Here is a 27,292-nt window from a genome sequence, read left to right on the forward strand (position 1 = left end):
TGGGTTCTCATTTTTCCCCCAACTCTCCACTAGGTTGTCTTTCCTAGGAGACTCAACTATCGTTGCCTCTCAGGGCCAGTGTGCCAGCCTTGGTGAGTGAAGGACATCTTCCTGTCCATGAGCTTTTACTTTCTTGGGACCTTCTAGATCCATAAGCCCTTTGGGTATTCAGTCAACATCACCAGAGCCAGTTCTTACACATGCTGCTATTTACATCTGCCTCTCATGTTTGTCCTGACTGATGGAGCTATTTGTTTGTAAGAATCAGATTGAAAATGTTTGTCTTATCATAGCATTTTATCCCACTTGAGGCGTCCAGAACTTCAGGGAACTTTTCTTTCCAGGAAAATATTATTTAGAGCCAGGGAATTTTGGTTGGAATTAGAACTTAGAATTCTGCCCTAGAAAAGACGACTACATTTTCCTTTTAAGATTTAAGTGGGGAAGCTAATTAGAATTCAACAAATGTGAATCAGAAGGATGAGGTGTTATTAATCCTGTAAAGAGAGACCGATACTTTTCTGCTACGTGCTCTATCCAAACCTGTCCTAATTCTATTAGGAGTGGAATTCCTATTTTGCAACTTTTTTATTCCAGTGGAACATTATCTTAGGTCTATAATATTAGAATCAAATGTTCAATACTGAGTTTTCCTTCCATCACTGATTAGCTGTCACAGGCTTACTTTTTCATCTTTTAATTGAAGATAATAGTTGTTTTCTAGGGGATTATTAGAATTTTCTCTTTTAAAAGATCTTTAGTCCACAGTGCTTTCTTGAATGTTTTTTTTTTTTCCCTTTTCATGCTTTGATACCAACTGTTAATGAAATTTAGAATTGTGCTGAATATTGCTGGAATAGTAAGGGGCCACAGTGTTTTAGTTGGAAGTTTAGTCTTTGACCAGGGAAAGGAGAATGATGTTTTTAATTAAAAGTAAAGCAAACTGGGTTATTCAGTCACCATTGGAAAGAAACAAGGTCTAAAAGAAACATGAGGGGAAGGAAAAAAGCATTCTGTTTTTCTTTGATATATTTTTGTAATGTCATTCTTCATAGTACTTGCCAGTATAGTACATGCAGTATGTAACCAAATGAATTTAACTTTTTCTTCCTTGGAGTCCATACCTCACATCAGACATGTAAAGAACAAAGCATCATTACCTTGGGAAAAGGAGGCAAAATTTTTTGATTCCCGAATTAAGATTTTTCCTAACACTGGAGTCATTTAACTTCTTACTAACTTTATGGTTATCCTCGATCAGTGATGATCTGTGGTAAATTGGGAAAGGTTCACTTTGGTCTGTTATGCACTCCAGTAAAAAAGTTATGCACTTGCTATATTACCCTTACCCCTAGCATTTTAAAAATAAACTTATAATTGTGTTTGGGAGTATTGGAGTGATGCTAGTTAGGAAGATCTTCTTTGCTCCTCTTGTAAACTTTAATCAAGACCATTAGCTTTTTCCTCTTTTTTTTTTTTTTTTTTTAAGGAAGAGAAAACAAGTTAAAACTCTAGGAAGTGATTATGCCACTTTTCAGGTTTTTCCCTGAATAAGGGTGTGAAGTTAGGGCAGCAAAATTGTTCCTTTAAAGAATGCTCTTTTTTAGAAGGATCTTCTTCCATGAAAGTGCTGAAAACAAGATTTGGAGAAAGACACATTGCAATGTTTAAGGGTCCTGGGTCTTTTACTGATGATTAATCACTCATTCATTATACACTGCCTAGACTGGAGATGAGCTTGGCAGCATGGGCCAGCCTTATTGCCCTCCTCCCAGGGGGAAACTTGAGGACCTCAGCCATGCAGTTTCAGGACTCTAGTCACTTTAGGGCTTTAGTCAGACACTGTCAATTTGTTATACAACTAGAACTTAGTTTTTTAAATGTTTTTGGTGCCCCCATCCCCATTGGAGAGCTCTAACGGCCATTGACTAAAACTACAGTCTGATTTTTTTCATCTAGTCTAAGGAGAGGCAAGGGGAGAAAGCACAACCAATAAATGGCACTGAAATTGTTTCTTTAAGGGTCAACTATGTTTTGTTTCTAATTAGTCATATAAGCTGCCATTGCTTGAGTTCATGTATTGCGGGCTTACATATGATATGAATGTTATGGATATGATTCCTGAACTGTATTTCTCATCAGAAGCAACATTGTTCTGTCCACTACAGCTTGCCTCACTTTATATGATAGATCTCTTCATTAAAGGTAAAATGAAAATTTGTTTACTGCATTCTATTTTCCCACTAACTTCCATTATAATTTTCAGAGATGTGTACTTATAAAAAGGAAAAAAAAACTTATTCTGTATTCCAAATACAGGCCACTTCTTTTCTTTCTATCCTCCTCCCTTGACGGGAAAATTATGGCTTATATAAAACCTATATGTGTGCTAAAATTAGGCAGTTAGTGCCATAGGCAGTTTAAGTCTCATTGGTCTTCCAGAAGAATGTGTATCAACAGCTTCCTCATTGACCTAAACACATTAATGAGGTTCACGCCAACTGTACCAATTTACAGTTTAAGTAACAACTGGAAGTTTCTCCTTTACCATGTAACCCTGCCTTGAATTCCTTGAGAATATTTTACTTCAAAGCTTAAGCACATTCCCTTCCTTTTCTTTTTACCCAGGGCCAGAAAGAACTATTTGGGGTAGATGATAGAAGAGGATTGTCACAGTGTCTTAACCAAAGAGTTTGCTTTTTGTCTCAAGCCTCTGACTCCATGGAGCTTAATATTAGTAAAAAAAAAAAAAAAAGTAGTGGGAAAGGCAGTTGGATGTGCTAAAGCCCTAGCTTTGCAACTGGTTTAGGGGTTGATTTAAGAACAGAATCAAAGAAGGAAGCTGTCAATGGGAAAGGGGGAAATAACCATCTAGGGTAGTCCACCACACCTTTAAAAAGTCCTACTTCCCATGGTTAGTTGCCATTCTAAATATCCCTACTTTGATTTATTTTGCATTTTTTGTGTGGCAAAACCTTATTTATTTGTTTTTAGGGGGAAAAAAATTAAGTTTCTCCCACAAAGGTTGGTGATTTTTAGTATGACAATTTAAAATTATTTAATGTGTATGCATATATTTTCCTCTTAAAAATTTACTTTTAGGGTTATGAAATTTATACCAATATGGTAATCAGATTCACAACTGATTCCTTCTCACTTTAAGGAATATTTTACCTTTTGGTAAGACACATTCCATGTGTATTTAGCTAATCATAAATTCTTAGAACTGAAATGGCTCTTAGAGATCATCTCTTCCAGCCCTTCTCAATTTTCAGATGTAAAAAACGAGACACACAGTATTGCTGTCTCATAATCATATAGTGATACAGTGAGTTAGGGGCATATCTAGGTCTAGACTACAGGTCTCTGGATTTCTCATCCATTGCTTTGTTTCCCCCATACACTAGGATGCCTTACATAAAAATTTGCAATAATAACTCCCATTTGTACAGCGCTTTAAGGTTTTGAAGCACTTTCTGTGGGATAGGTAGAGCAAATCATGGCTCCCCCTTTTACAGATATGGAAGCCAAGGTTCTGAGAGATTTAACTAACTTACCCCTGGTTGCACAGTTAGGTGGCTCAGTCAGGACATGAACCCAGATCTCCTGATCCCAAATTGAGTGCTCTTTCCATTATTCCTATGCAAGAAAGGTTATTCAAATAGTCCATGTGTTCTACAGTAATATTATAAAATACCAAAGTCCATTTTATTGGGAGTTCTCATTGACTAAATCGTATTCAAATATTTAAATAGTCACACTGGTTAAGTTACTGCCCTAAATGTTAAACAGAACTCATTAATTTTAAATATTCAGGTTCAAAAGTTATGTAAGAATGCTTCTTACTTACACCCACAGAGTTCAGGCATTGTTAGCAAATAACAGTTTTCATGTTGATAGTAAAGTTGTGCTCTATTTGGGGGAGGGGAAGGCTTCTGGAAAATGTCCTTATTTGGAGAAATTCAGATTGGAAGCAATTACTTACCTAAATAACTAAGTAAGTTTGAAACTGATCATGAATGAAATTGTTCTTAACTCCATTTATATGCTAAGGCTATCATTTTGAAAAACTTGGGGCTAACTTGCCTCTTTATATTAGAGCACTTCAGAAAGCAACAGTTGATATTTTTTTATTGCTGAATAGAAAAACTCTTCTCTGGACTTTGAAGAAATTAGGTACCGTTAATTCTTGAACAGCTATCCTGTATAAATTGACAATGCTTAATAATCTAAGTGTGATAAATGATAAATGATAAATTTGATACAAGTTGATGTTGAGTCCCTTTAAAACTATCCCCTATATCATTTTTGTATCTGAGAGTGGCCATTCTTTTTATAGGGGGAGGGAAATAAAGGAGGGAAAGGGAGAATATCCTTTCCCTCTATTTCAGTATCTGGTGTAAAGTCAGCCCCAATAAGCTGTTGAGAAGCTTCTTGAGTTTCTTCCAGTATTCCATTCAGTTTATAAACTTGCCATATATCAGCTATCTTATTTTTTTTTTGTATAGTTGAACACAGTTCTTTGTACCTTTGATCCTAAAACACCTAAGAGTAAATTCTGATGGCCATAATTTTAAGTCATAACCCTACATCCTGAAATCTGCAGTTAAGAACCTAAAGACTACCACCTCCCTTCCATTTTATTAACTCATTAGTGTGCTTCCAAGTAACTATGGAACTGGCTCAGAATGAGTTTCTGGGGTCATTTCTTCTTTTGGACTGTTGTTATGCTTTTACTAATTTGGTACCATATATCCCTTTGTTCTGTTCAGGTTTTGACTAACTTTATATACTAGAATGGCAGAGGGGTAAAAGATAGCACCATGACTGAAACTGGTCTTTCACAAGGCCATACCATCTTCTTTTTCCCCAGCCTACCTCTTTGGAAGTACAGATTTAGGTTACCATTGGTAGAAGTCAGGGCTTTTTTTTTTTTTTTTTTTAAACCAGCTGCACATGCTTCCTAACAATTTCTATAACAACATCTCAGCTAATTATGAACTGTATGAAATGCCTAGCCCATTGGAAGATCAAAATACCATTGAAAATGTTTTTTTCCATTTGAAAATAAAATGAGAAGTAGAAGTTCCTCAAGATAGCCCACATCCTTCTGAGAACCAGCCTGTACTGGCTAGTATTATTATTGGTAGTAAAATTCCAGCCCAACTGGGCAGGATTTCAGTAATCAAAAAGTGTGGTCTAGGTCTAAAATCTTCCATTTGGCAGTTATCTGGGACTCACTTTATACTATAGTTGGAAGCTGGCTTTGGTTTTTAAATGTTCAGACATAAAACAATGCAAGGCTTTCAGTTCAATTCAGCATCTTAAGGAGGCAGTTGTTCTTTGACGCCACTGCTGCTGGTCTTGTACTGTTGGAACACAAATCACCTCAATTTGCCACTTCTTCCTATGTGGAAATACCTGAAGAAATGTAACACTAAAATAACTGATTCTCTTCTTCCCCAGACACTCCAGCAAGGGTTTCCCTAATCAAGGGTAGTTTAGAAAAGTACTATTAATGAATCCTGGGCCAGGAGATTTTCCCCAATAGTGGTAATAGGCTTTGATGCTTCCTATGCTATATATAATACTCACTCACTCTTGTGCACTCCATCAAACTGATATGCTAGTATAACATTTTTTTCTTAACATTTTCTATTCCCAAGATGTTTTTCATAGATGCAAATGAAAGATAGTTAAAGATCCCAACTTAAATAATAAGGTTCGAGGAGGAGAGAATAGATTTCGTGTTCTTCCAAAGGAAAGGAAAACTACATCAACTAAGTTAGGTTGGTAATAGGGCTAAAACATTTCCATTAAACCTGTTTTATGAGAGTGGACATTCCGTTATACTGGATCTCATAGGAAAAATTTGGACTGCCAGCTTGATTTTTGCACTATTGTTGAGCCTGCATAACAGAGCTCTTCATATTATTAGTGTGTTCTCTGCACACTGATTTGTTGGCTAGGGTAGAGCAGTATATTACAACTCATCCCTTTCCTCACCAGTGCACTGATTTCCTTGCACCTATATCACTTGTACATTTGAAATTGTTTTAAAAAAAAAAAAAACTTTCCTAAAAGAACAATTATTCTCATGCTTAGAAACCCTGATTCATTAGGCCAAAAGGGATTGACACTTGCATCACAGATGATTTTCACAACCCATAAGAGCACAATCCTGTTTTGAATCCCTATGTACAGGAGCTTGTTGGAGTGTTTCCTTGGACATCCCTGGTTTTGGAGCAAAGTGATAATCTATTCTATGCCCTCTCTAGAATGACTCCCTTTTCTTTTATTAGTGTACATTAATTCCCACTCCATCTTGTTTCGTTCCAAATGTGATCCTATAAAAGTATAGGAAATTAAACTTTGCCACACAGATTTAGAGGTTTCTGAGTTCACTGATTTTTAAATAGTCCGTTCTTTAAGGAAGAGTAAAAGAGGTAAGCTTCTGAAAGCTGACTTTTTTTTTTAAAGAGTAAGGTACTGTTCTGTAAATTCTATAAATCTGCTAAATTCTCCTTTGTACTTGATCTTTCAGTGTGATATACATAGACCATGTAAATACATAAAGTAAACTCTGGTATCTGGTGTGATTGGGGTATTCTGGTCATAGTGTTTATATTTCTAATACATTATTAGAATTTTCAGAAGAATCAAAATCAAACAGATAACAGACTGCATTGAAAATCATTGTGGATGATTCAGAAGGCATTTCAAGTACTTGCCTTTGAATCATAGATGATAGTAATTCCTCAAGGTTGTCTTTATAAACACAACTTATTATACTGTAGATGCATCCAAGTAGCAGTCAACACATTTCTGGTTAATAGAATGCTGGATAAACAAGTTTTTACAATGTCTTATTGGTTATCACAGTACCCCCCCCCCAAAAAAAAAAAAAAAAAAAAGGAGCTTAGGCTGTCTGGATTACCTTGAGGAATATGGATTTTTCAACAGTTGGAACAAAACATTGGAAGCAAAAGCATTGATTTAAAATGGTTTTATTTTTAAAGAAGCTTCTGTTGAGACCCTTGTTCTTATTTTCCAGGGGCTGGCATGGTTATTTACCATTGCCATAAAGGTGAAGAAGGTAGGGAAGCAACATCATAAGATGTTTATTATGTATTGCCCGTGTTGGGCAAATGAAGGAACTAAGAGACAGGAAGGAGCAGAGTTGAGGCAGCTAACAAGCCAATTTGTCTTTTATTAACATAATTCAAGTAGATGTCACCCTGCATCTATATTACCATCTTAGCATTTGTCACAATCAATCTAGTCAGTCAGATGATTAAAGCATGGTCAGAAACCTTCTGTCTCCTGTTGTGGATCCTATACTTTATTTCCTGTGGCAGCCTGATTCTTTTCCCTTAGTTGACATTGGAAAAAACCTTATCTTAAATGATGCCCACTGGATAAAAAATAGTGCATCCCATGGGGAATGGGGGTTCTATGTAATGAAACACATGGGTTTGGGTTGTTTTTTGTTTTTGTTTTTTTAGTTTATAAAATGAAATATTTATACCAAAGGTCACACTTCCCAGCTGTATGTGTTGTGCACAGAGAACAATGATTCAGATCATTTCAGCACAGTTTGTATTGCTAGTAAATACAGTGGAGAAAATATTGGATTAAACTGAAAATACATTAATCACAGATTACACTACCAGTGTTGTCAATTGTTTGTTTTTTTGTTATTGTAATATATTTTGTTTTTCTAATTTAATTCTCTCACTCTGTTATCTGACTGTGAACTGCTAACAGTGTTAAACTTGATGTAAATAAGTGAGGCCCTTGGTGTGGGTCTTCTTTCTGCCTGTTGTTCCACAAGGTTTTGCCAATTTGCATTTTGTTTTAAATAAAGGTTGCAATATTTTATTGGCAAAATGCTTTGTGTGTTGCATTTCCATGGAAGCTGGTAAGCATACAAATAGGATGAAGGGATCTATATAATCAAGGTGGAAGTATAAGGTATTGTAACTTTTTTCTTCAACATAACCCAAATAGAATATATCTTCCATTGAGGCAATTATTTGTCCTTTGAAAATAGATCTTGTTTTTTTCTGAAGACATCAGGACCCAAATGTTGTCAAAATAATAAGATCATTAAGCCAAGTAAACTGAGATGTAGTTTTATCAAGATTAATTGGGGGAAGGAGGGGAGAGGCATGATGGCACTCAAAATGGCTCAGACTCAGGAAATTACAAAAACTAAGAATGGCGCAAACATAATGCACATTCATTAGAATAGATGTGAGCTAATGTGTCTGCTCTCCAGTCATTTTGAGGAGAAAGTAATCTTGAATATGTGAATCACTGTATACACTTGATCCTATCTGGTCTGTGTAAGGATTTAACTTGTAGATATCTTGACTGAATCGAATGTAACCATCTAAAACTCAGACTTATGCCAAAGAAAATTGCTAGCTCTCTTTCCAGCACATAGCAATTTCTTACTCTTGTATGCTTAAATTAACAGCACTAACTGCTGTCTTCACCCAGGTTTGGTGTGGGTCATTTCAACTACCAAAGAATTGTGCCTCTTGTGATTTTTCCTCTCCCTGCATGAGAATTAAGTATATCATTTTGTTATTTAAAAATCAGCAAGTCCACTGGATACTATCTAGTACAAATGGCTTATTTTACAGATAAGAAACTAAGGGCTGTAGAGTTAAATGATTTGAATGAAAGAATAAAAAAGCATCTGTTATGTACTAGGCATAGTGTTTGGTGCTAGATCTAGTAATACCAAAGGGAAACAGATCCTTCCTGCCAGGACATTACAATCTAATGGAAGCAACACAGATTAGGACAGTAGGACATTGGGAAGGAGGTTTTAGTCCCAAGAATCAGACAAATAGTGATGAAGTGAAAGAGGAATCAATTTTCATGGCACTTTCCAGAAATAATAGTAATGTTGATTACTGTTCTCTGAGCAAGATATTCTTAGTGATGGATATACCTAGAATGACATGGATATTAAACCTGAATTTGATCCCAGGTTCTCAGTTTTCATATATAGTATTCTCTTTCCCCACCCCCACCCATCCCTCACTTTTTTGTTGTGTTATTTTTTGAGAGTTTGGTAGAGTAGATTTGAGTCAGGAAAGTCCTGGGTTCAAGTTTTGCTTCTGACTTAACTTGTATGGCCATGTGTATATCACTTAAGCTTTCGGAGCTTGTTTCCTTATCTACACAATGGAATTCAGCATGTCCCTACCTTTGTACAGGGAACAAGTGAGATCATGTTTGTAAAGCATGTTACCCATTTTTAAGTGTTGTATAAGTATTGCCTGCTGTTGTGCCTACAGATCAAAGCTGGTGGTGATTCCTGGGGGAAAAAAAGCAGGATTCCCACTGAAAGCTTCAGATAACTAAGGATAGAATCCCCCCATTAGCTTCATAGCAGAATTGGATTTGAGTATGGCCCAGAATAGTGTTTTGAGCTTCAAACCACAGGTCATCTACACTAGGTTCTTAGTTTTTCCTGAAGAAGTCTCATTATTTGGTTCATATCACTGTATGGGACAGTAGAGTCAGAAAATGTGGCTGGCCTGGTGCTTTTCTCTCACAGAGAAACCCCCTTTATCACAAGGGCTGCCTACTGGCCCGCTCTCACCCTTTATTGTCCTAATTGTCTTTTTTCTGAATCATGTTTGTCCCCTCCCAACCTATAATCTATCTTTGAATTGGACTGTCAGAACCCACTTGATTTGTGCTGACTGGCCTCCCTCTAGCATGGCCTCAAATTTCAACTTTGCAAGAAATTACACAAAGGAGTTTAAGAAAATATAAAATTTTAATCTTTACATTTATCTAACAAATTTTTTCTTCTTCCCCCATCCCCATTTTTAAAAAAAGTTAATTTCCCTTTAAAATGTAACAGAAAAGCTATAGTAATGTTTTCCTGGTGGTTAGATCATGTCTCACTGGCTAAGGCTCTGTCTTAACTTTCTCTTCCTGAATTGCCATTGATTATTCCAATGTTTCAAGGACACAACTTGGAACCTGAGAGGCTCTCAATTCTTATTTAAGTTAAACCTCTTTTACCCCCTTAGCTTAGGGCTTCTTTAAGAGCCATACAATTAGGGTTCACTTTCATTTTAAATGCTTCACCTTCTCACAGTGTACATTGTCCTTCCTTGTGTACAGACCCTTCCCTCCCACTGTGCAGCAGTCATGTTTACCCCATGGAAGGCTCCCCTAAAAGGCATCAAAATAATTATAAGGACCAGCTAGTAGCCCTCCTGTAGACATCCAACAAGTACGTTATTTCTAGAGCTCAGGCTTTTTCTTCCTGGCCTATAAAGCCCCAAGGTAAAAGGGTTTCTGAAAGAGTTAGGGTGTTGTGATGTTGCCAGGAGGCTATTTGGTCAGTGGAGAATTAAGATTGCATGAGAAGATTGCTCTCATGCAATTTTCTTACATGGCCATCAAGGCAGGAAGAAGTTGATTCTCTGAGAAATGGACTTACAGCCTTGAGCAGAGAAAAGTTTTTCTTCCTTAGGTACATACATCATCATTTTGGCTACTTTGTCCAACATCTCCTCAGTATATTCGAGGTCCCGGCCCATGAAAGCATCTCGGGCACACAGTTTGACATGATGGTACTCAAGTGGCAGGAAGGGGACAAAGAAGTCGATCAAGTTTTCCTTCACAAGTTGATTGTGGCCAAAGTTGCTGTCTGCAAACAAGATCCAAAGTCAGAGAAGCCCTCACCATGGTGTCCTGTACCATTGAGGCTTTCAGGAGGCCAAGGACAGAAAGGTTACTGCTTTTGTTTAAAAATGATACGACTTTTGCCAAAGTGCCATGGGCCAGTTTCCCACTCTGTCTTGTAAAAGAGAAAGGATATTCGTATCAAAAGATCTCTGGGGCCGTCATCTCAAATTCATGTGTTAGAGAATCTTTGTAAAGGACCACCTCAACTTTCCTCTCCCCTCTCCCCATAAACATTCACACTATTCTAGGCAAAATCAATTCAAAGAAATAAGACTCAAAACTGTCTCAAGTTGTCATAGGAAGTTAATCATTTAGTAGTAGCCTTCTCCCTCCCACCCCCATTATCACAAGGGCTGTCTACTGGCCCTCTCACTCCTTATAACTACTTTCAGTGGCAATGCAGGGGTTGCAGAGAAGGGGGATGGGTTTTTTGCCTAACTTTGTTTTGGGCTAGTTACCTGTTGATTTTAGAATCTCCTGAATGTGGGGCTCCAGGTCCTCCATGGTGATCGCTTCCCTGGATCGTCCTGCCTTAAGCCAGCTCAGGACCACTTCATTGATTGTGTTGCCACCAAAATTACTAGAAAGGAATAAAAGGCTTGTTATTTCATCTTCCTTTTCATATCAAAACATCTTCAAACAAAATAGTGCATTTATTTGGGGGAGAGTATGGCAGAGCCATAGGAAATCCTAAGCCAGAAGTTGGAGAAAAGGGGACATTACTACATCACCTATGTAGCATTGAAGCAGCTAGAACCCAACAAGTTCAAGAATCTGTATGACCGTAGGCAAATGCCAAGATCCTACATTAGCACTGGAGCTGCTGTTAAGCATTTATTTAATAGCTATCCACTATGCATCAGGTACTGTGCTGTGAGTACAAAGGAAGCACAAATCCCAAGGGGATCCTAGTCTAATGGGAGAGTGTGATGTTCTCTTCCTTAAAATATAATGCTTCTCCACTGGGAAACGAATGCGAACTATCTGCATTTTTGTTTTTCTTCCTGGGTTATTTTTACCTGCTGAATCCAATTCTTCCTATGCAACAAGAGAACTGTTCGGTTCTGCATTATATTGTATCTAGGATATACTGCAACATATCCAACATATAAAGGACTGCTTGCCATCTAGGCGAGGGGGTGGAGGGAGGGAGGGGAAAAAAATCGGAACAGAAACGAGTGCAAGGGATAATGTTGTAAAAAAAAAATTACCCTGGCATGGATTCTGTCAATATTATTAAATAAAAATGAAAAAAAATATATATATAATGCTTCTCTCTGGGCAGGTTTCTTGGGGAGGTTTTCTGGAGGCAGCCTTAGTTTCAGTTCAAAGTAATTTTCACTCCAAATGCAGCCAGGTGTTAAAAGTTCAGATCTTTTATTGCTTCCTCCAAAATAGTTTTTCTTAGAGGCCTATCTTTCTGCTTGGTTCTAAGAGCTCTTGCAGTTGTCCTTTGCCTCCAGCCAGCACAAAGGTGGAAGATGGAATGAATCTCTCGCCTCCGAGAGAAGGCTTCTGGCTCTCAATCTCCCAGAGTGCTCCTTCCGAGTCTTGTCTCCTTGTCTGGGACTGGGCAGCTTTCTGGAGAGCCTTTCAGATCAGCCTTGGTCTCAGTGGGGGAAGTGCAGGAGGCCAGCCACCACCGTGGTGTGAGATGGGATGAATGAATCTGGTTGCTCCTCCGAGTGGGCTTCTTCTGAACTGACTGACTGGCTCACTGAAGCTCTTTTTATGCTTGGTGTAAAAGGTTGACTCCTCCTCCAAGAGAGTGGGATTATGGGTTTCTGGCTTGTGAATCTCATACTGAATACTGATTTGTGAATCTCCCAAAAGTGTGAACTCCAATGAGTACTTAAATACATTAGTGAGCTAGAGGATTTGCTAAGTACCATGATAAATTAGGCAACTGACTTATCACTTTGTAAGGATTCTAACAGAGGAGACCATACAAACAATTATGATACCAACATGATAAATACAAGATAAATTGGAAAAAATCACAGCTCAGAAGGAAGCTACTAAAATTAAGAACTAAGAGCCTAAGAGGCTAGCTTGTTTGTTCCTTTTATAGACAAAAAAAAAAAACAAAAAAAACAAAAAAAACCTGAATCTTAGAATCTCACAGAGTAAAATAGTTGAAAAATCAGAACTCAAACCCAAATCCTGACTCCATTATCATTGCCCTTCATTTAATCTTTTTTCAAAAGTGTACATCATAAAGTCTGAAGAATTTATCTCACTGGAGTTGTTGTGAGAATCAAATATAGTGATTGTGGAGGGGAAAAGAAGTGGGAGAGAGAGAGTACAAGCAAGAGAGCATTTTCCAACCTTAAAACATTATATAAATGTCCTTGTTCCCTAAGGCTCTAAGGTGCTGAAAGTCTCTGAAACAAGTATAGAATCTTAGCATTAGGAATAATAATTAATAGGTCTCCTCTAACTAAAGGATGAATTCCTCCACTCTACAAAATGGTCTCCAATTAGCAGCTGCTTTGTAGCATATATAAGATTACACATATGTTGCAACTTGAATTGGAATCCTAAACCCTTCATATGTTTTTTCATCATTAGAATGTGAGCTTCTTGAGAACAGGTACAGGTACATTTGTATCCTAAGGGTTTTCATGTAATAAATGTTTATAACTACATTAATTCATTCAATCTAGGTCTTCAGCTTTTTGTTTCAGATCATTTTCTACCATATTGTTCAATTGTTTTTCAGTTCTGTCCCACTTCTTGTTAGCTTATTTGAGGTTTTCTTAGCAAAGATACTGGAGTGATTTGCCATTTCCTTCTCCAACTCATTTTACAGGTGAAGAAACTGAGGTAAACAGTTTTAAATTACTTACCCAGAGTTACACAACTTGTATCTGATGCTGGATTTGAACTTAGTGTAATGAATCTGATTGTAGAACTAGCCCTCTATTCACAATATTATTTACCTGCCATATTTTCCACTATACTGCCCCTTTACATAGGAACACTGAATTTATGATTGTAAACTAGCTCTTATACCATGAGGTTCTGGTCAAGTCATTTCATTGCTCTGTGCCTAAAATTCCTCATCTATCAAATAAGTGGTAATGATAATACTGGACCTTCATAGAATCAGATTGTGAGCTCCTTGAGAGCAGAGACTGTTTACCTGAGTTTCCCCTTTATACCTTACAAAATGGCAAACCTGTTGATTGTCAGAAGATACTGCGATTGATGCTGTGAATTAGCCCCCCTGTTCTGGAGGACAGTTTGAAATTTACACAAGAAAAGTTGCCAAATTCTCTATATCTTTGACCCAGTGGTTCCATTACTGGATAAATATCCTAAAGTAGTAAAAGAAAGATATCAAAATATTCATAGCATCACCTTTTGTGGTATCAATGAACTAGAAACAAAGTTGGTGTCCGTTGATTGAAGAATGGCTGAAAATTTTTTGATTTATGGATATAATGGAATTGGTTGTGCAGTGAAGACATGAAGAAATGAGCAGTTCAGAAAAACATGAAAAGCTTTGTATGAATTGATGCAGATAAGCATCAGTGATGAGATAAAGGGATTCAAAAGAAAAGCCATATACAAAGTGACTACAATACTCTGAATTCAGTTTTTCAGTGACTCTATAGTCACTAAAAAACAAAAATGGTCCTGGACAACAAATGTTGAAATAAAGCTTATGTCAGAGAGTTGGGAGATTGCTAGAATAAAATGGCGTATAAAATGTCAAAAGATAAAACCATTATGTCTGTTTATGTTTAATTGTTTTTTTTCTTTACTACATGAGGAGTTTAATTTGGAGGCAGGTGGAAGACATCTTTTTTCCACCCAGAAATTAATGTGATATAAAAACAAAAGGTATCAATACAATATGTTTTAAAAATATTAATGATATTGTTTGCAAGAACAACCCTGTTGTTTAATATGAGCCTTTGATGTTATTTCTGGTTGTCAGAAATTCACTTCTTCGGTGAATTATTTGTGGTCCATACTGACACAATACATGAATTCATGCTTCCTTCTTTCTCTTTCCCTCCTGCTTTGTTGAAGCCTCAGGCTTCATTCAGCAGGGTTTGACAACAAATGAATGACCTACATTCACATCTGCTTTTCTAGCTGCTACCCCCCCCACACACACACTCCTTGTGACTTAGGGCCAGTCACTTAATCTTTCTCATCCTACTGAAGGTTCTGTGGTGTCGTGGTTCATGCCCTGGTCAACTGTCTCTCTGCCCTGTGAGGTCAATCTAACTATTGCCATGGGTGTTAGGTGCTGCATGTATGGTTTACCAAAAAATGGCTGCCACTTCTAACCACACAGCTGCCCCTTTCTTCTAGGGTCCCAATGCTCTTTGCATAACTCCAGCTGTTCCCCTTTCCCCCTGTTTACTCAAAGTTCTTGCTTAACTCTCCACCCGGGCCAGCTCACTTGTCTTCCAGCAGGCCTCATCCTAGAGATTGCAGTTCCTAGTCATCTGTTGTATACACAGATAAGACATAATTGTCAGGTGAAATCCAGCCCTGTTACACAGCCAAGTGAATGCCCTGTAGTATAATTACCTCCACACGGTCAAGATAGAGACATATCTATCACACTTAACTGGAGGTTATCCAGATGAAATACAGCACAAACCTCTGCCCAAAACTTCTCCCAAACATCTTAAGGAAAATTATATGCTCCCCTGGTTCTTTCCTAGTTGTCTTTATTTTAAAAGGGGTTTTCCCAAATTTTGATTAGTATGGGTTGTGTTTATATGATGCACACTGTACTTGGAGGAAATGGGTTAAAATTATTTCATCTCTGGGCCTCACTTTTCTCATCTGTAAAAGGAGGGGAGTTGGACTAGAAGATTTATAATCCCTTCTTAATAGCAATAAACACATTATTACCCTACTTCCTCTGAACATACTGAACTTCCCAAAGGAAATTATCTCTGCATTATAGATGAGAAAACTAAGTGTCAAGAAGTTCCAGGGAGTTGCACAATGTTACAAAGCTAGCTAATAAGTAGCAAAATTGGAACTCAAACTTAATCCTGGGGTTCTGTGTCTCTCAATTCACCTTAGACTTTCTTTGTCTTTTCTTTCCTTGTAAATGACTGTCATGGCTTCTTCCTCACTGCCTACAAATACTTCCCCTATTCTGGAAAAACTCAATCCTTCCATCCAGCTCACGATCATCCTATGTCTCCCCTGCCCTTTTTGACTGAAACTTCTGCCTGCAGTGGGTGCCTCCATTTCCTGTCCTCTCACTCTCTTATTAACCTCATGATTCCTTGTAATTGCTCTAATCTTAATTGTCAAATCTGATGGTCTTTTATCAGTCATTATTCCTCTTGGCCACTCTGCAGTCTTTGACACTGTTGACACTTACTACTTTTCTAAGTTTTCTGTACATCTCACTCTCCCTTGGTTCTCCCCTTATATCAGATATTCTTTCTCAGTCATCTTTGCTGGATCCCTCATCCAAATCATGTCCTCTAACTGTAGGTGTTCCAAAAGATTTTGTCCTAGACCCTCTTTTCATTTTTTGCATTATTTTACTTGGTGATTCCATTAGGTCTCATGCTGACAATTCTCAAATAGCCTTATCTTTGCCATAGATCTCTCTACTGACCTCCCAAATCTTGTATCTACAACTGCCTTTTAGACATCTCAAACTGGATGTCCAGTAGACCTCTTAAACTCACTATGTAGGGGGAAAATCTCATCTTGCCCCCTAACTTTCCCCCCCACTTTCTTATTACTATGCAAGTACTTGCCAATTGGGTATCACCCTTGAATCTTCACCTCCTTCCTGTTCACATGAATAAAACACTCTGTGTCTCTGGTTGTCCCCATGCCTCAAATGTGCTTCTTCCCCATCACTGCTTCCTTCAAGTACCAATTAAAAACCATAGGAAGCTTTTCTCCATCCCATTTAGTTCATATATTAATAAATAATTACTAATAAATAACAATAATTTGCTAATTATTATTATTTATTATCACTTTTCCTCTTAATTTTTATCCTGTACACAGCATATTTATGCATATGTTTGCTTGTTGTCTCCCTCATTTGAATGTAAGCTCCTTAAGGGCAGAAATAATCTTGATTTTCTGTTAATTTTAAAGTCACTTCCTGGATATTCTATGAGAGAGGTCATTTTTTTCTGTCTTTTGTATCTTTACTTTCGTTATACACACCACTAATTCAGTGCTCTCTATCCAGAGTCAGTAAACCTGGTGAATTGAATGATTGACTCCCTAGTACCTGGGAGTGGAAAGTGTCACCAAATTATCACCAGTAAGTTAGACTTTAAACCAGAAAATTTTCTCCTGTCGGCAGCTTTCTCCCAGGGACTCAAAGTTGCCTCCTTCATAGCTTGTGCAAAAGTACAAAGACCTTGGCAGTCCCAAAGAAGACAGGTCATTGGGGGAAAGGTGATGATTTGAGCTGTTATCAAAGAGAGAACTTTGGGAAAAGAGCATGTTGAATGAGGTCAATGACCCAAATATTATAAATGCAAACTTTTTAGCTGAAAAAGCTCATAGCCTGACCTCTGTGCCATTATGAAATTTATACAAATTGAAGGCCAGTGATAGTTCAAGTGATTTCCCAACAGATGAAATAGGGATATAGCCAAACTCTTCATCTGTCCAAATAAAACAAGAGAAGTAAGAAAGAGTGAGCCTGTCTTACCAGTCTAGACAAGAGGACCTAAAAGGTGAGGGTTGTCTAGAACAAAGCTTGACAGTCACGTGGTACAATTTTTTACCAATTTGTGAAGCTTTAAGACCAACTATCCTTACTACTTAAAAAAGTTAAATGTGATCCTTCCTTTTCTTCAGTCTTGCTCCTCCCAACCTGGGCACCCTCCTCTCTATCTCTTGGGAATAAGTTCCTTGAAGACAGAGATTATTTATAAATGCTTGCTAACTAACTGACTCTTTAAAAAGAGCCACCATACTTTGATTTTTAAAAAAATCTAAATTCTCTTTTGCTTGCCACATTCTAAGTAAAATTTGATTTGAGAAACAAAAAATCCTCTAAATTCTTACAATGACATGGTGCTTGCTGTAGGTGCATGATAGATAAAAGGATTAAGAGGTTAAGAAAGAATAAGGAGAAAGGGGAAATAGCAGTCATGTCTAGTGACAATCTGGAATAAATATGGACCTACAGTTATTGAGAAGGAAGAGAATACCAAGAGCAAAAAAAAAAAATTATGCAATAAACAGATAAATAGATGAGTTAATGAGATTAATAAGTGATTAAATAGATGAATGAATGAAAAAAAAAAGTGTAGTCCCTCCTCAGTAAGTTAGTAAAGAAGTCATGACAGATTTTTGAAGAATCATTTTTTAAGGCTAATTCAGCTCTTGAGTCCTCTTCTTCAGTGAAGAGATGCAATACATCCATTTCAAACTTTTCTACCTAGAGAGGAGTTACCTCTGTCCAAAATTTGATCAGAAGATCCTATGGAAAGACACTCTTCTAACTTCCCTGGAATTCTTATCTCCTCACCAGTTGATACTATCCTCTTAATGTTTAGGTGTGAAAACTCATTTAGTAGACAAAGAAATGTTTCCAAATGGCCTCACCTTGCTGTACCTTAATCTACCCTTCATTAAAATGGGGCTAAACCCTTCTTTGTCCCCTGCATGGAAGAAGTACTAAATGACATTAGAAGCCTTCTTACAAAGTTATCTAGTTCATCTTTGTGTATTCAAATAATTTTGGAAAGCAAGTCAGCCACATTTTTTCTTTGAATCTAAGGAGATTATTCAGCCTTCCTTAGTAATACAGACTGAGGTTTCACCCTCCTCTCAGTTGGAACAGTTCTTTTCTGATAGCTAACTCAAAAGCTCTATCTGTCATGTAGTTTCAGGGGGAAAAGCAACTCATGACAATTAGAAAATAGCTTGAGGGAATATAGAATCAAAGGCTAGACGTGTTGTGGTACAATTCTATACCACACATGACAAGCTCTAAGACTGGCCACATGTTAATACCCAGGAAGTAGGGTAAAGGAAGTCGGAGTTCCTTCTCTTGCTTCCCAGTTCTTACCTGAGGAAAATAAAGATTGCTCTCCGGTAATCTACCTCTTTGATGGTGTCGTAGTGATCCAGGATTGGTTTCAGAGTCTCCAGCAGATCTGGGGGTAGTTTCTCAGCCTCATCAAAGACAAATAGGGCTTGGCCACAGCGTTGTACTGTGTCACTCACCTGTTTTATCAGCTTTTCCTGCACAGAGATAAATGAGAGACCAGGATGAGTCATTCAAGGCAGCTAGCTAGTGTTGGGTTAGATACAGAGTGCTGGACCTGGAGTTGGAAAGAATCGAGTTCAAATTCTTCCTCGGATGTTTACTAGCTGTGTGACTGGGAAAATAATTTAATCTCTGTCTGTTCCACTTAACTATAAAATGGGAATAAGAAAAGGATTTACATCCTGGAGTTTCTATGAAGATAAGATGAGATAAAATTTGTAAAATGTTTTTCTAACTTTAAAGCACTATAAAAATTCTGGCCATTACCACAAATACTGAGAAGTGTGGAAGAATGTGGAGTCATTTTTCCAAGATCTGCTGCTGCTGGGAGTGAGCTGAGGGGCAGGAACCTCTTAGATGGTACCCAGAGCAAATGTTCCAGTTGAGACTATTTCAGAAACTATAGAGACAAAGGTGGTACATAATTGTGCTAAGCTGTGTGAGGTGAACTCTTCTAGATGACTCATGTTATTAGATTACTTGAGGCAGCTAAGTGGTATAATGGATGGAGTGCTGGACTTAAGATTTGAAAAAATCTGAGTTGAATCAGCCTCAGAAACTTATTAGCTATGTGATTAACCTCTCTCTGTCTCAGTTTTTCCTAATATGTAAAATGAGGCTAATAACAGCACCTGTCTCAGATGATTTTTGTGAAGATCAATGATATAACCAATGAGAAGTACTTGACAAACCTCAAAGTGGCACAGAAATGCTAGGGGCTATTAGGAGTTGTTGTTTGTCCTTAGTTCTTGAAGGGGACTGAGACATCAGGAAAGTGAATTCTACAAAATGCTGAACAACTCCACTAAAATCCTTCTCCAAGGTCTGGTGGTACAGAGGGGACCCTAGGTTCCTGAGGAATCTGTCAACTCCTAACAAGCTAGAAAAGCATCAAGTATGGGTGGTGGTTACAAATTATTTGTCTATGGTCTGAGGATACAAGGAACTCACAGAGTAATGAGTTCCTCAGTCATAGCCACTCTCCAAGAAAGGCCATCTGTTAAGCCCTGGAGGGGCTGTGAAGGTGGAAGTAAACACTGAAATAATCTCCTTGATTTTATGGACAAATCTAGTTTTCTTTAATTCTGGAAAGAAGGCCCTTCTAAAACATAGTGGTGAGTAGAGAATATTGAAGACATTTGGAAATCCTCACTTTACCTGGAATTATTTCAGTCGTATAGTAACTGCAAACTATAGAGTTCCCACTATCTAACTACTATATACATCACCAATGTACATACTCATGGATAAAAACACACATCAATTCTTCAGATCTTATCCCTTTAATCTGGACAGTAGAAAACTTTGGAGGTTGCTAATACTCACTGTCCTTGATTTTTTCAAGGGCTGTCATGTGGAAAAGAAGTTTATTTTTCTTACATGTGCTAGAGTTAAGGACCAGGACGAGTGGACGGAAGTTGCAAAGAGTTCAATTTTAGTTCATGATTAGAGCTACTCTATTAATTATGATCCTTTTGTCCTAAATGTGTGTGATTATGAGTAATAAAATTACTTTTGAGTCTCAATTTCCTTATATTTAAATTAGATTAAGGCCCCAAAAAGTCTTTGAACAATACATTCAGAAAATAACAGATGGAATTTAAACTCAGACTTGGCTCCAAATCCCGTATTCTTCCCACATGTATCCTATTCTAATTTCACTTTCTTCCATACCCATTCTTAACCCAATGCTCTGTTATCTCCCAGTAATTATCACCTGAGAATTTCTGATTCCATGATCTATCGATCTTTACCTATAGGTTACCTCCACAACATGATTTCTTGGCTCCTGTACTAGGGATTCTTCATGAACTTTTGGATTAATTTTGATTTTATTCATGTTTCCATCAGGGTGAGGCCTGCTTCCATGGATCCAGATTAATATCTTGGCAAACAGGCCTTCCTGGCCCCAAAATCAACATCATTGGGTTGCCAACACTCTCACCCTTAAAACTCTTTAAACTTTACCCAACTCATCTTGAATGACTGCCACTTGTTGAGAATGCCAAGTTTTGTCTAATTTGGCAAAACTGGCAGAACATATGCTCTGTTAATCTAGGTTTTGATAATATAAGGTCATCACCATGACCTTATAAGGACTCAAAAGTAACAAAGTTTGCTGAAATATACTACTGACAATTTTGTCAAAATTTATCTTTTATACTTTGAGAATAATTTATTATACATTCCTCAGATTTTGTGACAACCTCAAAGTTTCTGATAATTATTTCATTGGTGACATGGTTTTGGTACTTTGGAATAGAAAAAAGAACTGGATCTATGATTTCATCAATATTAATTAGTCAGCCAATAAGCATTTATTAAGTGCCTCCTATGCCTATTTATTTTTTTTAATAATAACTTTTTATTTTCAAAATATATGCAAAGATAGTTTTCAATATTCACCTTTGCAAATCTTGTGCTCCAAATTTTTCTCCCTCCCTTTTCCCCCAAACAGCAAGTAATCCAATATATATTAAATATGTTATGCCTATTTATTAAGTGGCCAGGGCCAATGTGCTCTCTTCATCATATTAATGAAGAAACTCCCTCCACCAATGCCTATTGGTACTTTTTCTGCAATTTAATGACCTTAAAAAAAATTTCCCTAGTATACCAAGAGGTTCAATTAATTACCTGGGCCTGCATGGCCAGTTTGAATTAAAGACAATTCTTGAACACAGGTCTTTCTGGGTCTGAGCCTAACTTCTTAATCACTACACCACACTGTCCTTCAGCCATCAGAAAAATCCCATTCAGTTCTCACATTCCATGAGTCTATTGATTTAATCACATGATTATATGGCTCCATTCCCATGGAGGCATATAGATGGCATATGGCAAATCATTTCATCTCTCTACCTTTTAGTTTCCTCCCCTGTAAGATGGATATTTGGGCCAGCCTGACCCCTGATGTCTCTCCCAGGATCTTATGTTACTTGGTTATATCACAAAGTAATGGCTTAACTGATGATCTCTCTGCATCCTCCAACTGGCTTTAGAGGAACTGAGATGTCCTCTCCCTAGTTCTTGCCTGCACTTGACATCTTCCCTGCTCTCTCAGAAGTGCCACAGCTTCCATACTTGCATTTTTAATACAGAAAAGCTGTGCAGAGGAGCTGATCTTTTTTAAATGTTAACCTCATTTTTTCTTGTTGAAATAAAGGAAATTTACCCTCCCATTGCCAGTCTTTCCTCCACTTGACAATTTTAGTCTCCTCTGAGAACCTTGCAGTATTTGCTGCAGCATCCCTCAGCTGACTAGGTAGGACTCTTCCATAACAATGGCTTCTTGACTGAGGATGGCCTCCATAGAACCTCCAGAGCATCTTCTCACCTTGTATACATCCACATATTTCAGATGAGGGAAATGAAGCATGGAGATGAACACCTGAACACACTCACTCTCCAGCCCATCTCGGTACAGTTGATCCGCTAGCATCCGAGTCACAAAGTTCTTGCCGGTACCAGACCAGCCATTGAATGACAGGACGAGAGGTTTCTCTGGTTGAGGCACTGAGAGGAAGCCCCTTACTGATTTCAGAACAACTTTCTGGGCCAAGTGTTGACCATGTAGTCGGGTGCTTAGGTCTCTCTCCAGACCTAAAAAGAGAGGGAAAAAGTCACTCAAGAGATATCCATATTCAGCCTTAAGAGGAGAGGGGAAAAGTCACACACACACACACACACACACACACACACACACACACGACAAAGACACACATACTATCCATCAGTCATTGCACAGTAACATAACTAGATTGAGGGCCCAAAGGAATTCAACTAGCTTGCAGAATAATCTAACCCCAGTCTTCCATTTAATTATATGGGGGTGCTAGGAATCCAGTTATTCTTTGTCACACCAGAGAGCAGACCTCGACCCCAATGGGTCTAAATTGAAGCAAAAGGAATAGCAAACTTCTAATCCCCCTTAATTCTAGCACTTTCCCTCTGCCAATCATCTCCCACTTATGTTACATATAACTTAGTGTTACGTAATTGCTTATACACTATCTTTCTCATCATATTTCATATCTTTCCCTGAACCTTGATTTCCTAATGAATAAATGCAGCTGATAGTCTACCTATCTCAGAGGTCCATTTAAGATAATGGGAGAAAAGTCCTTTTAAAACTCTAAAATGCCATACAAACAAGAGCCGTTGTTGTTATAACTGTTTTTACCTGTGATGTTGTTGATTATCCTGCAGTCATCCCTGTCACAGCAGTCTTTGAATTTACAGTACCAGCTGGCAAGGATATCTATGTATTGCTGACCCAGTAGGGGAGAGAGCCATCCTAGAGAAGGAATAAGAAGAGGAAAAAATGGGCTAGAGCAGCAGTTTGAGAGGGTGGATGGAGCTTGGGAGGAAGCAAAGAAGTCTTTGCCTTTTGACTTCTTTTGCAAAAGTTGACACCATCCTATGGCTAGTGAACAGAATACTAGAAGCTTTGGGAAAAGTGCTTTCCTAGAACTGGCTTGGAAGCTCAGATCATATGATTTACAGTCAGAAAGGACCTTAGAAATCATCTAGTCTATTTGCCTCACTTTGTAGATAAAGAAACCAAGAACCAGAGATGGTATCACTAAGAAACCATTCTCCTTCATCCCCTGAACTCCCATCCTACTGCCCGTGAGTGCTCCCCTCACAAACCCCATTAAATATAAGCTCCCCACCATGTTTCACTTCATCTCTCTTTTTCCCATGTCCTTTCCTGTTCTGGAACCATAACAATCCCACTCTCTTAGAGGAGGAGTCAACCTTTGGGTTCACATCTTTAAGAGATCATATATAAGGAGCTCCTGGAGTCAGAAGTAAGTCAGTTGGGGAGATTGAGAAGCCAGGAGTCAGAGTTGAGCAAGAGGCAGAAGCTGAAAGAGCTAAAGGAAAGCTACAAGAGCTCTTGGAACCAAGGAGGGAGATAGGCCTCTTAAGAAAACTAACCGGGCTATTTTGGAAGAGACAATAAAAATTGGATTTTAACTCCTGGCTGTATTTGAGGTGATTATTACTTTGAACCGAAACTAAGGCTGCCTCCAGAAGCTCCCCAAGAAACCTGCACCCAAAGAACGATCATATTTTGAAAAAAGAAGAACACTACACAAATCCATAACCACTATCCCTGAAAAGGCTGTTAACCAAGACCCCAGAGGATCCATTCCTTTTAACTTTCCAAGTCCAGTCTCCCTCATTTGGAATATAAGCTTCTTGAAGGCAAGGACTACTTTGCATTTGCCTCTGTATTCTCAGACCTCTCCGAGCTACTAGCACATAATAAAAACTTAAAACATATATTGTTTGTTTCCATTTATGAGGAAAGGTATCGGAACAACTTGATTCAAAGCCGGGCCTTCTAACAAATTCAGTGCTCCTGTCCTGGTATCATACTGCCTATTCTATTCTCCTTTCTGTTGGAGGCGGCTGATTCTATTCTAAGGAAGAGTCCAATGGGTCCAGCAGGACAGCTGCCTCAGTCTTCTGCCCCAGGAGATCACCAGCTTTAGAGATCAATAGCCTAGAGAGTCAAGAACTATTTATTTCTTTCCCCAATCACTTGGAGGTTCAAATTCCCCAGGGAACACAAAGTTGGTATTCTAATGGTCTCTAGGTGGGAACTTCCCATGTAGACCTAATGAGCCACAACCCCAAATACTCAGCTGGTATCCCTAATTCTCATTCTTTACTTCCATGAGTGTGCCCTCTTAGATTTCCTTGCGCACACACAGCGAACCTATCAGAGAAGAGGTTTGATGGGTTAATATCCTCAGGGCATCAGAGAGTTGGATGTTAAAGAGCATAAACCCAATTTAGAACTACCCCAGATGGAAATAAATATTTTGTCTAGGTTAAATCCCATTATAATAAAATCCTATTTGATTGTATTCAGTACAATTTGATTGTATTCAAAACAATTTGAAATAAATGGGTCTTTGCTGAAACTTGGAAGTCTTTTTGGTTGGCCAGAGAGTTTTTCCCGTAATTGTTGTTACAGAGTTTGGTTTGAATTTTGGAACAGAATCATCATAGAATCTTAGAGCAGCATCTAACCTCCTCAATTTGATAGATAAAGAAACTGAGACCCAATAAGGTAAAAAGAGTGAACCCAAGATCACCTGGCTTGTCAGTGACAGAATCAGAACTAAAATCCTCATCCTCCCCAGCTCCCAGGCCAATGCTTTCCCTTTTTGTTGTTTAGTCATTTTCAGTTCACAACTTTGTGACCCTTTTTGGGTTTTTCTTGGCAAAGATACTGGAGTGGATCGACATTTCCTTCTTCAGATCATGTCATAAATGAGAAATGGACACAGAATCTGATGACTTGCCCAAGGTCACACACACAGTGCCAGTAAATATCTGAGGCTGCATTAGAACTCAACAATTCCTGACTCCAAGCCTGGAGCTTCATAAACTGCTCCATTAGCCTCTGTATTGTACCCCTGTATTTCTCCTAAAACATAGGCTCTGTGAGAGACAGGGAAACAGGAGAGAGTACCTGCCATCCCATGGCAAGATTCACAAACCTCTAGCAGGGTGTCCCAGGCTTCTCCGTTTGATGTTTTATTTATTTTGTTTTTTTCTCTTAGAGGAGACTTCTTTACTTAAACCTGGGGTTCAGGACAGCCAGAAAGTAAAGGAGTATTCCTTGTCAGTGCTTGTGGTGGAAAAGCGGGGAAATCATCAAGGACACACAGACCCAGAAAATGGGTTGGAAGGGGAAGGAAAGTATCCCTGATGCTGGGTACCAACCACTATGTCAGAAGCTGAACTTCAGTCCACCATTTGGGAGGCTGTGCTCTTGAGAGATGAGAAAGAAGAGACCATCTTGACAATTCACATAGCATGACTGAGTAACTGAATGAAATACAGATGAGTTTCTGGAACCAAAAAAGGGAGAAAGGGTATTGCTCAGCTCGTCTCACTGATAAGGCTTCTGGAGTCCTAGATAGCAGGGAACAGGGTAGCTGGGATAAATTCAGTTAAGTGCTTCACATTCCCCAGCTCTGCTTCCAATTTTTAACTCTCAAACATTTAAGAGATGGTGTTGGGCCTGGTTACAATAGGTCCTGCCAGGGCCAGCAGGATGTGCAGGTTTGTTAAGAGACAGTGTGGTAGAATTAAGGTCCCTGAGCTTAAGTGAGATCTGGATGAGGAAGCCCGACCCTGACATTTCCCCGCTGTGTTCCACCAAGTCATTTAAATAAACAGATAGACAAGTTCACTTTCAGATGGATATTGTGACCCAATGGCATCAACTCGTAAGCCACAGTTTCCTCATTATAAATTGAGAGTATTATCAGAGACTGTTATTGAGGAACAAAAGACATAAAGGTCTTAGCAAACCTTGTAAGGTCCCACCATGGAAGGGAAGGAGCCGGGGTTCTAGAACCAGGGGATCCTGTGAGGTCCCGCAATACAGATGAAAGAGCAGGGGTTCTAGAGCCAGGGACCCTGTGAAGTCCCACCGTGGAGGGGAAGGAAAATCCCACCACTAAAACTTACCAGTTATATGACTTTGGACAAGTCCCTAAATTGGCCCCTAAAACTCAAGTTCCTCACGTATAAAATGGGAAGAGCTGGATTAAATGGATTCTGCGCAGTGTTTCCAGGTAGCTGTCAGTTAGGATTAGGAGGTATGCTGAGCTGGGGAGAAAGGTTGAGGGGCAGCCGCCTTCTTACCCAGTGACTTGGAGGCAGTTTTCTTCTCATCACGGTGCTTGGACCAGACTTGGCAGGAGAAGTAATCCCAGTACTTTTTGGAGAGATCGGTCACAGCTTTCACTCGCTCCTTCAGGTCCTTCCCCACCTTTTTGGCCATGGGGACTGCGGCTCTGTCCCACCAGGTCTGCCTCCCATCCTCCCCAGCTGCCTCGGTCAGTAGCAGTACCAGGCAGAGCCACAGAGCAGGCCCCCGGGACAACATCTCTGGGTGGCCTGGAGGATCCGGATGCTCCCCCCCCACTCAGCCCCCAAGCGCTTTCTGGGACTGCGGAGGAAGGGGACCGGGCCGCGTCCTCTCCAAGCCTGGGGCTTTTCCGGACTCGGCGAAATGCCTCGGCTGCAAGGCTGGGCCGTTCTCTCACTTCCCGTCAGCCTGGGATTGGTGTTGCCGGGGCAACAGACTGGGTGCCCGCTGCCAGGCCGGGAGGGAAGGTCTGGTTGACTCCTACGTGCTAAGGGCCGGCTTGCCGAGGGCAGACTGGCACTTGGCGTCAGCTGGGGCGGCCTGCCTTACGCTCCCTCCTCCACCCTTTCCAGCTGAAGCCCGAGCACAGGCAAGAGCGGCCCGGCCCTAGAGAGGCCGAGGAGGCCCTGGAGATAGCAACC

At 39.0% G+C, this 27,292-nt stretch overlaps 1 protein-coding gene across 1 annotated transcript; it reads right to left on the reverse strand.

The window, feature by feature from the left end:
• Window positions 1–9,783: 9,783 nt before the first annotated feature.
• Window positions 9,784–27,262, reverse strand: TOR3A (torsin family 3 member A). The gene is made up of 6 exons (XM_051998863.1): window positions 26,645–27,262; window positions 23,151–23,264; window positions 22,305–22,570; window positions 18,767–18,942; window positions 11,184–11,305; window positions 9,784–10,687 (listed from the first exon to the last, which is right to left on the reverse strand). The coding sequence occupies exons 1-6, from the start codon at window positions 26,886–26,888 to the stop codon at window positions 10,437–10,439; spliced, it is 1,173 nt and encodes a 390-aa protein (XP_051854823.1). The 5' UTR covers window positions 26,889–27,262; the 3' UTR covers window positions 9,784–10,436.
• Window positions 27,263–27,292: the final 30 nt, after the last annotated feature.

This window comes from Antechinus flavipes, chromosome 4 (genome assembly GCF_016432865.1).
Source record: "Antechinus flavipes isolate AdamAnt ecotype Samford, QLD, Australia chromosome 4, AdamAnt_v2, whole genome shotgun sequence".
Classification (NCBI taxonomy): Eukaryota; Metazoa; Chordata; class Mammalia; order Dasyuromorphia; family Dasyuridae; genus Antechinus; species Antechinus flavipes.